Source organism: Fringilla coelebs, assembly GCF_963513975.1.
Source record: "Fringilla coelebs genome assembly, chromosome: 1".
In the NCBI taxonomy this organism is placed as follows: Eukaryota; Metazoa; Chordata; class Aves; order Passeriformes; family Fringillidae; genus Fringilla; species Fringilla coelebs.
This window is the reverse complement of record NC_140028.1, coordinates 102,690,383-102,705,222: the sequence shown is the minus strand read 5'-3', so window position 1 is coordinate 102,705,222 and position 14,840 is coordinate 102,690,383. Positions and strand designations below refer to the sequence as shown.

The window sequence follows — 14,840 nt, the reverse complement described above, 5'->3', positions numbered from 1 at the left end:
GAAATTAACAGGAAGTAATCAAACACAGGAGATGCCCTGGATGAACTGGGAGGTCTTTTCCTTTCAAGATGTCTGTAATTCTGCTAGTGCAGAGAAAGTAAAATTTTGGAGAGGCCCTAAAATACAAGTCACACCATGCACCTACACATGCTTGTAGTTTATTTCATTAAATTCAGTAAATTAACTTCCCTGATTCCAGGCAAGTTTTTAAATACTGCAACTGTGTCTTGCTGGGGAAAAAAAATAACAAGATATAGTAACACTCCAACCTGAGGACACAGGCAAACACTTTAGCACTTCCCGAGGGCAGCCGGTCTTTCCAGAGCCAAAAGCCTCCAGAAACATTATTTTTTTTATTTCTTATCCTCCCAAAAGAACAGAGGAGACCCCAGATAAGAGGCATCATTTAATCACTAAGTTATTCCTAAATAAAGCATTTTGTTACCTATAGCTAGACATACTGTCCATTTTGTTTCTCCTGCAACACAGCTCCAGTAAGCCCCCAAATGAAGAACACAAGCTGTTCCCCATTCAAACACAACACCACACTGGGGAAGCTAGATCTCACTAGCATTCACTAAATTTCACAGAGGGGGAAGGCAGTTCAGCTTTAAGACAGCAGTCTCAAGAACAGAATGCAAGACTGATTTATAGTTGGAAGGGGAAATCATCATCCACTGAGGCAATGAAACTGCTCCTCCACAAAACAGTGTAACTGCAACATCCCCCTTGTCACAGCACAACACGGGAAAATAGATTAGGACTTTGCATATTAAACTAAACTCCAGGATACCCACACCTACTAAGAGGAAATCTCTGCATCTAGGCTCACCTGGTGCCCCATGTCCAACATCTCAGAGGTACTGCTACACTCACATAAAACTAAAGAGAACCACTATTACAGTTTCCAGCAAGACCTTTTATTTCAGTCACATGGACATTGAGCAGACATTGCAGTCGTAACTGCTACAGAAGAAATGGCATACAGCTGATCTGTACAATAGGTTAAGCTCTTCTGGGAGAGTTTGCTGGACAACTTATGAAGGAGTGGAATGAAAATTATGCTCCAGAATGACTCTGCCATTATTTTCAACACCCTCTACCCGCACCCCACCCCCCCCCAATACCCCCCCCAATAGAAAACACACATATATAAATGCTCACCTTTTTTCCTGAAGCCTGAAAAATCTTTATTAGAGAGCCTGATTGTCTATCTGTTCTGAAAATATAAACCTGAAAAGTGAAAAAAGAAAAAAAGTGAACCAATACCAACTATGACACACTCGTGCTTTCTAAATAATATCTGAATCATGATCATGACTATTGCCAGGATCCAACTTCATGACCACTTTACTGCTCAGTCTTTTTTTAAAAGATGACACAGAGTTCTCCACTGTCCTGAAAAATGTCATAGGCTTGTCATAAGAAACACTTGAATATTATCTTGTTGCCTACTTTTTTTGATTCGCTTATGTATGTCCACCTGCATGTGCACTTAAAAGCACCTAGCCAGGCAACTTTACAACTCTCAAATAAGTGGCATCTGGGGACTGTCTGGAAATAAGTAGAGCAAAAGACTGAGAACACATAACTCCGCTCCCCTTCCCTTATCTAGTGTTCCCTTATCAAGAAAAATGTGCCTGCACATACTGAATTGCAAACTTCATGATGCTTTAGCAACAGTCAGGGTAGAAATCCCAATCAGACCACCCACAACATTTCCACTGTTTCTGTCTGAAGCAATTTTTAAATCAGAAAACTATTCAAACACAGCCTATTCATTGCTCATTTCCACAGGAGAAACTGTTTAATCTGGAATTTTCAGGGATAAAAGTATTGATGATTCAAGTTCAAGAACACATCTTGTACCAAAATTTCAGACGTGAAGTACATGGCTTGTAGAAAGGAATTCCCTTCAACAGAAAGGCTGGTTCAGTCAGTCTTTGACATTCCTGTGGCATTTGACAGGCTCCCTCCTAGCAGGTGCTCACAGAGTTTGTAGGACAGAGGATCCCTTACTTCAAGGCCATGGGGAAGAGCCAAGCACTGGAATGTGGCGAGTTATTAAAAGGTGGTGAGACAGACTTCAAAGCTGTTTTCAGTCAAGAACACAGCACAGGTTTACTGTGGACAATTGCTCTATATACACAGGACTCCCTAGCTTATGCAGTGGCATGTTTAGCACCAACAGCATGTTGCAAGGTATATCAACTCCAAACCCAGTCTTAAGTAATAACAATCTTTGTGACTTTGGAGAAATGACCCAGTCTCACTAAGAATCTTGGTTTTAACTTAAGTGAAAAGGTGTGACAATGCTAACCACCTTCTATTGGAGAAGTGGAAAAGATCAGCTTGTTAAGAGTATTTGGAAAGCACAACAGGACTACTCATTGTAATGTTCCGTATTCAGCAACTCTTACCGACACTTTGCCATGTGTTCCTGCTACCCGCATCCCATGCCAAGGGAGAATAATGTAAGCTTTAGAGACTAGAGCAGTAGTCTTTAAACTACAGAGCCAGCTGCTTTCTTGTTGATCTCTTGCTAGCAGGTGTGTTTCCACACCTTCCTCCTTGTAGAGATATTAAATTTGTTCCACAGAAAAAGCAGCTTGGAAGAAAGGTGCACTGTAGCAGCCATAACAGAACACCTGAGATAAGGAAACTATGTCTTTCTCATGCACATGTCCTCTCAGTAGCAACTGCAATGCTACTATATCCTGTACGCCCTAGTCATGCCAGAGCAGGTGTAAGTACCAAGTTCATCCTCTACTTTATCCCACTTTCCCCACTACCCCCAGGGCATGGTCACTATCAAAAATAATCTGCCTGAACAGGATAGTGCTCCTGGTAGTGAAGACTTCTCACTGCTTGTTATGATTCAGCTACAACTCATGTCACTAAAGAGCGTGACAGCCAAAGGGAGGAAGATGGAAGGGGGCCACAGGATATCTCTGCTGAAGCAAGTGGTGACAGGAGGCCACAAAAGGATTGCATTTTGAAGAGAGACAAAAGCAGATCCTTTACATCCCTTCTATCCCTCTCCCCACTCCCACTTTTTCTGCCTTTGGTTTAGAAGAGTATGAGAGGTCATAGTGCTCACCCTCAACCTGTTTCTCCAACAGCACGTGGATACTCAGCCCAGGAGAACCAGGCTTGCCTAACTCACTAGCCATTTCCATCTAGCCATTCACTTGTTTACATCTTTGGGACATTGAACCTATATATGCCACAGGAAGACCTTTTTTGTTTCCTTCCTTCTTAAGAGACTATCACCAAGATTTCTAAGTATAGCTGGCAAAAATCCAGACTCTAATACACTAAACATCATATTATGAAGTTTAAAAATGGCATCAAATCACCTAATCTCATTCTAGTAGCGATGTTATCTTGAAGTAAATACTGAAATAGTGAAATGTGTGAATAAAAGAAGCAGAAGACAAATTCACTTTTACAAGTATTTTCATTTCTAGGAAAGTTTTAAGTAATACCTAAACCTTAACAAAAGCAGCGTGAAAGAGATCTTGTCTGTGTGTCATTAAAATGGGTATTGTAAGGACTGGGTGGGAAAGAGAGGGAAGAAGGGCAAAGGATGTATCAGGAAGGACAGGTTGAGAAAATTTGACAATTTCACCAAACTCATCTCTCCCCTGCTCAGTGCTCAAAACTACCCTGCAGACAAAAAATTCTTGTCTTTGCATACCCGTTAGAACTGTATCAGTATAACATTTCATGCACTGAAATGCATCCAACCCACATTACTGTTTGATAAAGAGCCACACCTTTCCGATGCCTCCATCCTGGGGAGCTCCTCCTACAATGTCAGTTGTAGTCGGCTGGGAGAAATGACCTGCTGTCACCGCATATCCTGAGTAGTAAAAGAAATAAATAAATAACCATGACAGCAAAACAGATCAACCAGACAGATCAGGCTCATAAGGTTTCCCTGCTCCTGGGCTGCACTTAAGAATTCAACGACCTTTCTGCTCAGGATGGACCAATATTCTGCTCAAAACTTCATGGGGAAGGGAAGTGAGAGGGCACCCTCCAGTACCCTTCCAAAAGCTGAGACAAGAAAGCCATGTGTGTGGAGATGACCAAGGGACACAAGGAGCTCATACTGGGAGCAGTTCGCCAGCTGCAAATCAAGAGAGGGAAGCAGTAAAACAGGAAAAGGCATACACAAAAAGAGAAAAGTGATTATATGACCATGGAGAAAGTATCATGTCAAAGAGCAACAGTCCCACTTGGATCAGACAGGAGCGTCCTCCTCTGGCTAAAGTCACTGCCCAGGAAGGCTTGGAAAAACATGTTCCTTTTTGGTTGGGGGAGATAGAAAAGGACATTAGGCAAAGAGAAGTCAATAGATTAAAAAGATTTTTTTCTAGGCAAGAAGAAAAATGGGACGATATATCAAAGCAAAAAGTGCATACTTGAAAGAAAAAGATCAAAGATTCAGCTTTATTTCATATATTAACACACAGTAACTAAAGATGTAGAGTAGCTTTCCTTCTGAGGCTCTTTTGTATTTGCCTTGCTCTTTTGCTACAAATTATGAGGCTCTCATCAACACGCTTAACCCCATAGTTCAAGCCTATCAGTGGCAAAACCTATTTATGTCTGCAAACAGAAAAACACTAACTCTTCATTTAGCTATCACCACGCAGTATCTACAAAATGATGGTTTTTTTAATATTAAAGGTTAAGGGGACAATGAGAGGTCAGTGCAAGACTTTAGTGAAACAGTATCAAACTGCCGAAATGCCTTCTAGGTCTCAATAGTCTTAGGCACTTCAGATTAGGTGGAAGTGTTTAAATTAAGCATTTCAGGGACATGAGCTGGTTTTAGACCAAGTAAAACCAATTGAGTTAAAGATGTACTATATCCAAACCCTTCACAACTTTCTTCAGTTGCCAATTACACATTTAGATTGTGTTATTTTTGCTGAAATAAATGCATCTGCAATACAAATTCTGTAATTAGTTGTTGCACCATTTTAAAGGCACATGCAAGCAGACGTGCAGTTCAACTAGTAACAAATAATTTACCTGTTACAGGGCAAAGGCAAGAATGTTAAGAAGCCCACCCAATGTGCTGTTAAAATGCCTTTTCTGTATTAGTCAAAAAAATTACAACAAAGCATGGGGGGAGGGTGTTAGAACAAGGAGAGAAAAACTGAGTATTTTGAATGCTTCTTTGCTTCCAGATAAGTAGCATTTTAATTCAAATAGTCTTCCTTTCACACTTTTTATAAAAATACACCACCATAGAAACAAACACTACCAACTTTATGGCATCAAAACCTTAAAACACATTGTTGGACAATTTCCTTTTCACAGTGAGCACTAGAGAGCTGCTTACCAAGGTATGTGTACCTCCTGGCTATCACAGCATCATCATTCAGCTTGTAGTATGTGTTGTCAGTGAGATTCAGTACTTTGACAGTTCCTGTCCAATAATAAGATCCTGGTGCCCCCATGATGACCAGTTCCTACCATAGGAAAAACAGAAGTGTGTGGGGAAAAGGGTAGGAGGAAAAAAATAACAATCAAAACTTTATACATTAATGGAGAAGGCACAGGATATTTACTTAAAACCCCAATAATAAGTCTATCTGTAACAACCTCCATCCTGTGTGCATTTGGACAGTATCCTTCCTTCTTCCCAAACCTGGAGGGCACTGCATATACCCTAGCGACAGACTGCCCTCTTACAGTCCACTTCTGCTCAGCTCTTCTGCTGCAACAAAAGACTTACCTCAACCTTACTAACCATCAAGCTTGTTCCTGCTAACACAGTGGTCTCAAAAATCTCTCTACTTGCTGCCTTTCCCAAACATCCTTCAGAAGGCCCAGAGACAGAAGTACTCCAGCCCACCAGAACCCACCACTCAGCTACAGATCATGCCCTGATACTGGCTGACATGCTATACTAACCAAGATGATGGAAACAGCACAAAGGATTTTGATTTTACAACTATGAAGCTAAACAGCTGCCATTCACTCAACAAGCAGGATGTGTGTTATGTCCTAGGTGCAATATTTTTCCCAGCTCTGTCATCAGACACTCTGGTCTTCGAGAGACAACCTGAACACAGAGTCATCATAGCATCATAAGATGGCTTGGAAGCATTATAGACAACCAGAGTGACTGAACATTTTAAAAGACCATAGAAATCAGGCACAGTTTCATCCAGCATTCAAAGGTAGAGGGTCATGGATAATATTTTTGAGTCACAATCCACAGTACATTTACATTTAAGAGAAATTCACAAAATGTCCCAAAACATCCAGCACCCTTGCAGAAAAACCTTGCTCCTGGATGTGGTTTTAAATACCTCCAGCAAGGGACCAAATTAAGCCTGAGGAGCATTAAACCCAGGAAGTTCTCTATTCCTCAAGAAGATATGTGAACAGCTGCTTTCCTCACATCTCCATTCAATGCAAAGCCATGGGTGGACTCCATCCCTGTGGGACATTGCTATCATATCCAAGTCCCCTTCAGGTGACCAGTTCCAGCTGGGGGGAGATGTAAAACAAGGGATTCTCCTAACACGACTACAGGGACAGGAACACAAAACCAACCAAAGAGCAGCATATGCTTAGAAATAGCTTTCTCCTTGTAATGGGCCATACCTGTCAGGTCACTTACTGACAGGAAAAATGACCATCCACAGCACTGAATACAGGATAGAGGATCGCCTGTTTGACCCAAAAAGCCATTTATCTCCATTTCCTGCTGCCATCAGAATGAAGTGATAAAAGTTCAAAGGTATCTTTTGAACTAGGGTGGCAAAGGAAAATTTAAGCCTGGGAACAGAAACAGGCCAGGGAGAGAGACAAGTCAGGAAACAGCTGCTGCTGGTGAACATCCAGTTACCAGACAGTGCCCTTGTGGCAACAGTGCCTGCCATCCCAGTTTACTGAAATGGCAGAAGGCAATTTCTGAAAGAGAAAACGTTTATTCTATTTGTATCAGTCTGGATAATATATTCTGTAGATCAGTGCAGGTATATATAATTAGGAGAGGGCATGTGTTAAAAAATTTAAAATAAAACCAAAACACACAAGTGAAAAAGCCACAACCCTGAAACAATAATGAAAGAAAAAAATCCACGGATTTTTTTTTCATTATATATATATATATAATGTATAAGGGAACAAATTAATTCTTGACAAAACTGAAACATGGATGATAGACTTCTGTCCAGAAAAGAATGTGATCAAGTATTTAGAATAACTGTGGTGTGTACATTCTACCACATTTTTTTCCATTGTTCTGCAACAAAGAACTGTAGCAGAACTAAAAAAACTGCTTATCTTCTGTATGCGTATATATGTGCACTATATGCATGCATATGTACACATACATAAACAAAATTATTCCAGAAAGACTTTTACATCATAGCTTACAGTAAAGAGCTAATGACAGACAGAGAAATACCTCTATGCAAGTTTTGGGATATACATAATAAGACTATTCCCTGAAGACATTTCCAGGGTCAATTCATTTATACTTGTCCACGGACCTTGAGAGACACATACACATGTGTATGAACCAGTCACTGTGCAAGAAACAGACACCTGAGAAACTAGACAAGGCAAAAGGGTGTTTGCTGGCAGGAAGGGACCATTCTCAGCACTCAGCCCACTGTCCAAGCCATACTTGGGAATCTCCTCCTGGGACATGCAACAGGAGAGCCACTTACCAACCCCAAGCTTTCCATGCATGTGCCCTGGCTCACCTTGGTGAAGAAGCCTGCGATCCCTGCCTGGCATGAACCATGTTCCTCCCCATACTTCTTCTTGTACTCTGGATGGAAGAAGGGAAGAAAACAAACTGTGGTCATCCCTGGCACAGCACACACTCTTCACCTGAGCCACCTGTGTTTCTACTCACACAGCCTGGAGAGACACCAGCATGCAGGACTCCTGGGTTTTATCAGGGGATCAGCCACCAAGGTGCCATGCAGCATGCCCACCCATATCAGGGAATATCACAAGGAGCCAGCTGGGGAGGGAGGCCAGAGTGCTCCTACAGAGATGCTAAACAAGCAGTACCACAGCAGCATGAAAAGAAAAGACCAGCAGCATCACTCCAGTAAAGGTGCATTAGAAGAGGCTTCCATCTGTAGCAAATCACCACAGTTCGGAGGGGGGAGCAAAAAGTGATGCACACGCCTGTGTGCCACAGACTCTGCTCTAGGAGGTTTAACTCTCAGGCCCATTACTACCTCAGAGAAATAAATGACAATGACAGTCATCAAAGCCCCCAGAAACATTTCTGGTGAGGGTGCTTCAGGACACAAGCTCCAGGAAAAAAACAGTGACTGAGGAAAAGCCATGTGTTTCTACAGGATCAGACAACAGTCCCTTGTGCAGGATGTTTATATCTGCTGCTTTTCATGGCCATGTGCTCAGAGCTCCCAGTTCACAGGGAACCCAACCAGCACCCTACAGCTTTGTTTATGGATTTTATATAGCAATCATTTGTCCTCTCAAACATGAGGAATTTTTACTTTATTTTTTTGATGATGAGAAAAGAAATATTTCTAGGAATACATTAAGTTCACAGTGAGGAGCAGGAAAAAGAGAAAAAAAGAAAATCACTTTCCACCCCACCCTAATTCAAATATTTTCATCTTGGAAGTATTTGAAACTTACAGCTGGATCAGAGCCTTTCCAGTTTTTTCCAGAGCATTATTTTCAAATATCTACCACACTATCACTACTTCCTGTATATTACAGTAATTCATGTTCAGAAACAATTTAACATATAACCTCATAACTCTAACACTTTTTTATACCTTTTTTTATTTTAAGCCTCATTAACTCATTGCTAAACGATAAAAGTTATAATGAAATTGATGAGCAAACTGCCTCTGCAACCAAGCAAGTTCCTTTGGAGTTGCATTTTGTCTTATTGAAGGTCAGAAGGAAGTCATTATAAAAAATGCTGCCTTCTTGCAAAATATTTTTTGTAGACATATGTACACACACACACACCAATTCTCCCTTTTGTACTACATAGGGCCTCTTCCTAACATCATAAAAATGCCCAGAATTTCAGACATTTGCTGAGGTCATACCAGTTGCACAGGGAGAAGTTCAGTTGGAGACACCATGCAGAATAGAGACTTGATCCACAAATTACAGTCCAAATGCCCAACACTCGTGGCCAAGGCAGGGTCCTGCCAAAGTGACATGCACCCCAGCAGACCAGAAGCACAGCTGGGTCTCCTAGTGGTAACCCATGATAATTCCACTGAGAACTGAAGCCCATATTAGCCCACAGCTATTCAGCAAGCGTCGGGGTTCTGAACTGCTAACTCTCCACAAACAGATTCTCCAGGCAGTACTTGCCTGGGGAAAAATATTTTTTTAATCAATGTGAACATTTTTTTCATTAAGAGAGCCAAGGAGAAAAGATTCCTCCCTCCAGCATTTCCTGAAAAATAATTCTGTGCATGTCCTAAAAGCCCTCCATTCCCTATAGCAGGATCCCCACCCTTGCATGATGCAGTGAGGAAGGTCAAAGCCCATTCAGAATTAAATTTGGTGAAAGATATCAAAGCTAACAAGAAGGGCTTCTTCAGATACATCAACAACAGAAGGGTACAAAAGAAAACGTAGGTTCTACTGCTAAGTGGAAAGAGGGAGCCATTGCAAGAGAAATTCCAGAGAAGGCTGAAATACTGAAGGGCTTCTTTGGTTGCCTGTTTTGAAGTCTGCAGTGACATTTGCTTTCTTCCTGTCTTCTTTGCTTCGGTCTTCACTGCTGAGGCCATGACATTTCACGAGTGGAAATGTAAGGATGGAGGCCCAAACACCTCAGACATCGGGGCTGCTTGAGAATTTAAAGATCTAGTGACACAGAGGAGAGATCAGCACACCAATTCCAGGGGCCAGCAGCCCAGAACAGACCGACACTGGGCTCCTGGATTTCTGCCTAACCCTTTCAGCACTACCCGTTCAAATCTGCTCCCCCTAACTCCCATCTGCAGCGATGTACACCTGCCTCCACATCCAAGCAAGATTCCTTCCCACCCAGGCACCCATGGCCAAGGGGTGCCACTCATCCTAGATGGTCACATCCCAGCATCACAGACCTCTGTCTGTGCCCTAGAGGTACTCTGCCTCTCCCAAGCAACAGATGAGCTCAAAAGGGATGAAACCAAGAAGAAACCAAGATTGCTTCTACCTCGCCTCCACTTCAGTGCACAGTAGCAACACGTGTACTCATACAACATAGCCAGCCAGCCATGAAGTAAAGCAACCAACTAGATGGAAATTGTACCAGCTCATAGTTCTTGTACACCTGAATAACAACCTTTGCATGACGTTAAATTTATTAGTTTTCACATAGCTCCAGGCAATAAATGCAGTCAAGGGCAAATTCGTTGTTTCTACACTTCTTTATTCTTTCTTGTCTCCCTGCCGACTGCTGTGCATTCCTGATTACAGACACTGCTGGCCATGAAACTGCTGCAGCAACAGCTGACAGCAAAGCAGCATGATAAGATTGAGTCTGGAGGAGGTTGCAGCCTGTGCAACTTCGAAGATGTGCCATGAATAATACATACAGGAAAAAAGAAAAGAAGATGGCAGTGGTTTGTAGCCAGGAGGATCTCAGGTTACAAGAAACGTGAGACGAAGGAAGGAGTAATTGCATAAAACAACAAGCAAAAAGAATAAGCTTTGATGTGCAACAATTCTGAAGGTAAATGCCCCTGAACTTTTTCTTTGAACAAAACTTTGCCAGTGTCGAAGCAAACTTGAATGCCATAACATAAACTAAGCTACAGAGTACAATAAAATAATCTATCATCCTCAATGATGTAAAATATCACATGCACTGAAAGTTTTTTGTTTCCTGTATTACAGTGTTTCACTAGTCTAGGAAGAAACAGTGGTAATCTTTCTGACCTAACATTGTGATACTGAGTTTCCACCACAAAGCAGGAATGTTTTGATCGCTCCCAGAAAACCAAATGTGGTTTGGACCTGTGGGAAAAATTACTTTTTTTTTTTGGATGCAAGAAATACGAGCATGTTCCTCTTACTTACTAACCAAAGGGATCAACAGTCTTCCCTGGTTCCACCATCAATTCTTACCACAGAGGAGTAAAAAACCATTCCAGCTCTCCTCAACAGGTGGACTGCCTCTCACAGTACACACAACCGTCCTTCTTTGTAAAATGAATGCATTGGGGGAATGAAGAGGCAGCTCCCTTTTTTGGAAAGCCATTAAAACTATGGGAAAAATAACCAATTGAAAGTATTGCCTGGAAAACTGCAGCCCCATACAGCAGCTATACCACATCCAGCTCATCTAAACCAGATTAGCTCCTACTCAGAGAGACTGCATTTAACTATTGTTTGCTGCTGTGTCCTAATTATCTCTAAATTCCAGACTTCTGTCAGCCCTTTCAGGGAAGCCAGGCAAGAATAAGATGGATTTAGACTACTGTGCTGTTGCACCAGTGCCATCTCATCAGGAAATTTCCATTTCCTCCATGGATGGACACTGATGTGCACTCAGCTGGTCTGCACCCTTCACCTGTTGAGGCTTATCACCTTTGCTGCACTAAAAACAAGCTTCTGGAAGCAAGCACACTACTGTCTGCCCCTATTTGCACGGGGTGAGATCCAGAGAAGGCTGAGACACCGGAATCTTGTCGGGCAAAGCCACGTGTCCTAGTGCAGGGTTTGCAGCCACAGGTCTGGCAGCCTGCCAGCAATGGCCACAGAGACTGTCAGTGTAGAACCACTTCAGACTCGATGCTTTGTGCTAGACATTTATCAGCGTCAGTGGAGGAAAATTATTCTGCTCCTTCCAGAAAGTGAAGGAAAAAAAGTTACAAGGATGACTGCAAACTTATTTCACAGCAAACCTTAAACAATTAACTCCTCTGTGTGATACACCACAGCTATCTCTCTTGGAGCTTGTTTTATTGAAATTTAAAGAATCAGGAGTAAACAAATGCAGCCATTCCTTGTGTCATCATATCTGATGGGGTGGAGGGCTGGGTGGAAACCAGTCCCAAACTTTCAATTTTCACCTTACTATGCAGTGAAATTAAGCCAGCATAGTACTGCATCAACCCTGCCAACTTTCCACTGGCTGCTCTACGTGTACTAGGCCCACACATTTCTATTTTTCAGCAATTCCTGGCAAATATCCTGTCAGATTAACAGCGGTTTTACTCCAAAAACATGACACATAGATAAACACAAGTGATTCTTCTCTTCCAAAAACCACATCCCCACCATGGCTTCAGGCAGTGCAGGAGCAGTAACAAAGGCTCAGAGGGAGCCCCACTGGCATTCCTGCATGTGCACAATGCCCATAAAGTTAATATCAGATGATTTGCAGTGTATGACATCACTGAGGCCTATGATTTTGCTGACACTAACAAGGAGGGCAGAGAGGCAGGGAAGGACAAATACAGTAGAACAGTACCCACAACAGGAAGGTTTACACAGCTTATATGTACTCTGCTGCACAGCAGTGAGCACGGCTGGTACAAGTCCCTCAAAACCTCTCATGTATCAAATAATGACCAATTTCAGGGCAGGAAAACATCAATGCACAAGTGCATGCTATCTCCAAAAGGTGTGTAGGTTTGCATGGCAGATTCCTTAGCAAAGCCCAGAGGGAGGTGAGGAGCCAGCTCAGAACAGTGAGCACGAAATGGGCACAGTTCTGTCACAGCCCTGGCTTTACAGGCCACCGAGCTAGGACCTGGCCACTCAACAGCAACAGAGAAACTTGCCAGGACATTCACTGCCTTATCCCTCTCCAATTTACTAATGCCAGCAGTGAGCCTGCTGCTGGCTGCTGCCAGCTACAGACAGGAGGGAAAACGATTAAAAGCAAATAAGTAAAATCAGAGGTCTTGCCCACAACAAACCCTGCTGTATTTTGTCCTCCAAACTAGCCCACTCCCCCAGGCTCCTAGAATGAAGAAATGAAAGAAAGGAGGAAGCAAGGGTGCTTTCCCCAAAACATTCCTCTCAAGGCTAAGAATCTTCGGAGACACCGTATCTTCTACCTAACAATACATTTGTGTCTCCTATTCAGTTAATTGCTTTTGGCCAAGGAGACTGTCTTCTGAAGTCTTTAAAAAATGGAAACATGATGTAAAAGCTTCACACGCACTAAAGAAGGAGAAATTAAAATGATGGCACACGGGATTTGGTGCAGAACCAAAAGGCACAGCCAGCCATGGCTCAGAGCTGGAGCCCTCCCTCTCTATCCACCTCAAACCCAGACCTTTACACAGTAGCAATTTAATATATATTGTTGCAGAAGCACCCCAAAGTGAGGAAAGTAACCCTCCTCCCACATTCCAATCCTTCGATAAATGACAATATAAAAATGGAAGTGTTTCCATAAGATAGGCAAATTGGTTGATGATTGCAACATAATTCAGGATTTTTATTCCATGTTACAGCAAAGCACAAAAGGCCAAGCTCATAGCAGTATCTTCTTATTAGTTACTTAAGGGGAGAGCTGCTGCCTCAAAACACAATTCAGAAGCTTTTTATTCCCCCAGTAAAGTGCAACCATGCACTTTACCAGCCACAGAATCCAGTCATTGTGCTATTCTGCCAACTTCATCCGAAACACAACTGCCACCACAGCTGGGCCAAGAGGCAGTCACACATTAAAAAAAAAACAAACAATCAGTACATCAGTACTGAAGGTTACTGTATTATTAGAAGCATAGCAAGGGACATTATAAGCTCCACTTCTGGCCTGACTCCTTACCTTCATAGCAGGGCAAGAGCTTCCTCCCTTTGGACTGCAGGTCAGGAGGAATGATGTTGCAGAAGCCATGGGGCAAGATGTACTCTGTCTCATAGTAGATGTTTTTCCAACGGTGTGCACATGCCTAAACAGATCATATAACGTGGGTTACTGGCCCAGAGTCACAGGAGATCACTCTGACCAAGGCAAAGCATGCACGAACAGGACCACTCAGCATCACCTTCACCCCACAAATCCCTTGTACTCTCCTTGTATTCCACTGTTTCTAAAGTATCTTCTCATTGTTACCTTCTGCAGCTCAGGACATTGTCTGACCTCGCACCTCAGCTCTCAGCCTTCACATGTATATAACTAGGAAAACAAAAAGCCTCAGAGCCTGTGCTGGAAATTTCAAAATCTCTTAACTGTGCATGAATCTCCACAGACAGCAAAGCTTTTCTAACTAAAGATGCACTAACACAACCCAGCAAAAGGTGAAAAACAGGAATAAAGATACTGAGAATACTCAGAAGGTTAAACCACCAAATAACACGTGTGAGTCAAAGGTTGGTTTGTACTGGGAAAGGCAGCTCTGTGTTCTGGTGACAGATATGCTGAGCCTTGCTTACTGGTAGTGAACTTAATTGAAAATGCCAAGGATTTTGTAGCAACAGGAGTGGCAACATTAGCCAAGGTGCAGACAAGCTGCAGAGCTTTAGAGTGAAGAATGAGATCATCCTGAAAAACAGGACTCACCAAACACTAGCTCAGTACAACTGCCACAGACAGGCACACATGCTAACAGTGTGAGCAATGCAGAGCCTGGTTCACAACTTCTCAGAACCCGTTTGCTCCAAAAACTAACACTGCATTGCTGCCAGCCAAACTACAAGTTGGCTTCTGCTCAGGATTTATTTGGAATAAAAGAAAAGGAAATGTGAAACAGCAAAGGCTTTGAATTTCGCACATGCCAGATCATATCTTCAGCTGGTCTGAGTCTACATTTAAGTCCCTGTAGAAGTGTCAATTTATATCATTTTAGGCTTAATTCCATGCCAACAGACCAAGGCTCTATGCTACAAATCATCTC

General features: G+C 42.4%; 1 protein-coding gene across 1 annotated transcript in view; it reads right to left on the bottom strand.

Annotated features, from left to right (window-relative positions):
* ITGA9 (integrin subunit alpha 9) overlaps nt 1-14,840 on the bottom strand; it is a 226,119-nt gene that overhangs the window by 196,440 nt on the left and 14,839 nt on the right. The window contains exons 4-8 of the mRNA XM_084226021.1: nt 13,772-13,895; nt 7,743-7,810; nt 5,360-5,489; nt 3,780-3,865; nt 1,165-1,233 (exon numbers count right to left, since the gene is read on the bottom strand). Of these exons, the coding sequence (XP_084082147.1) occupies nt 1,165-1,233; nt 3,780-3,865; nt 5,360-5,489; nt 7,743-7,810; nt 13,772-13,895 (477 nt within the window). The remainder of the gene's footprint in view (nt 1-1,164; nt 1,234-3,779; nt 3,866-5,359; nt 5,490-7,742; nt 7,811-13,771; nt 13,896-14,840) is intronic.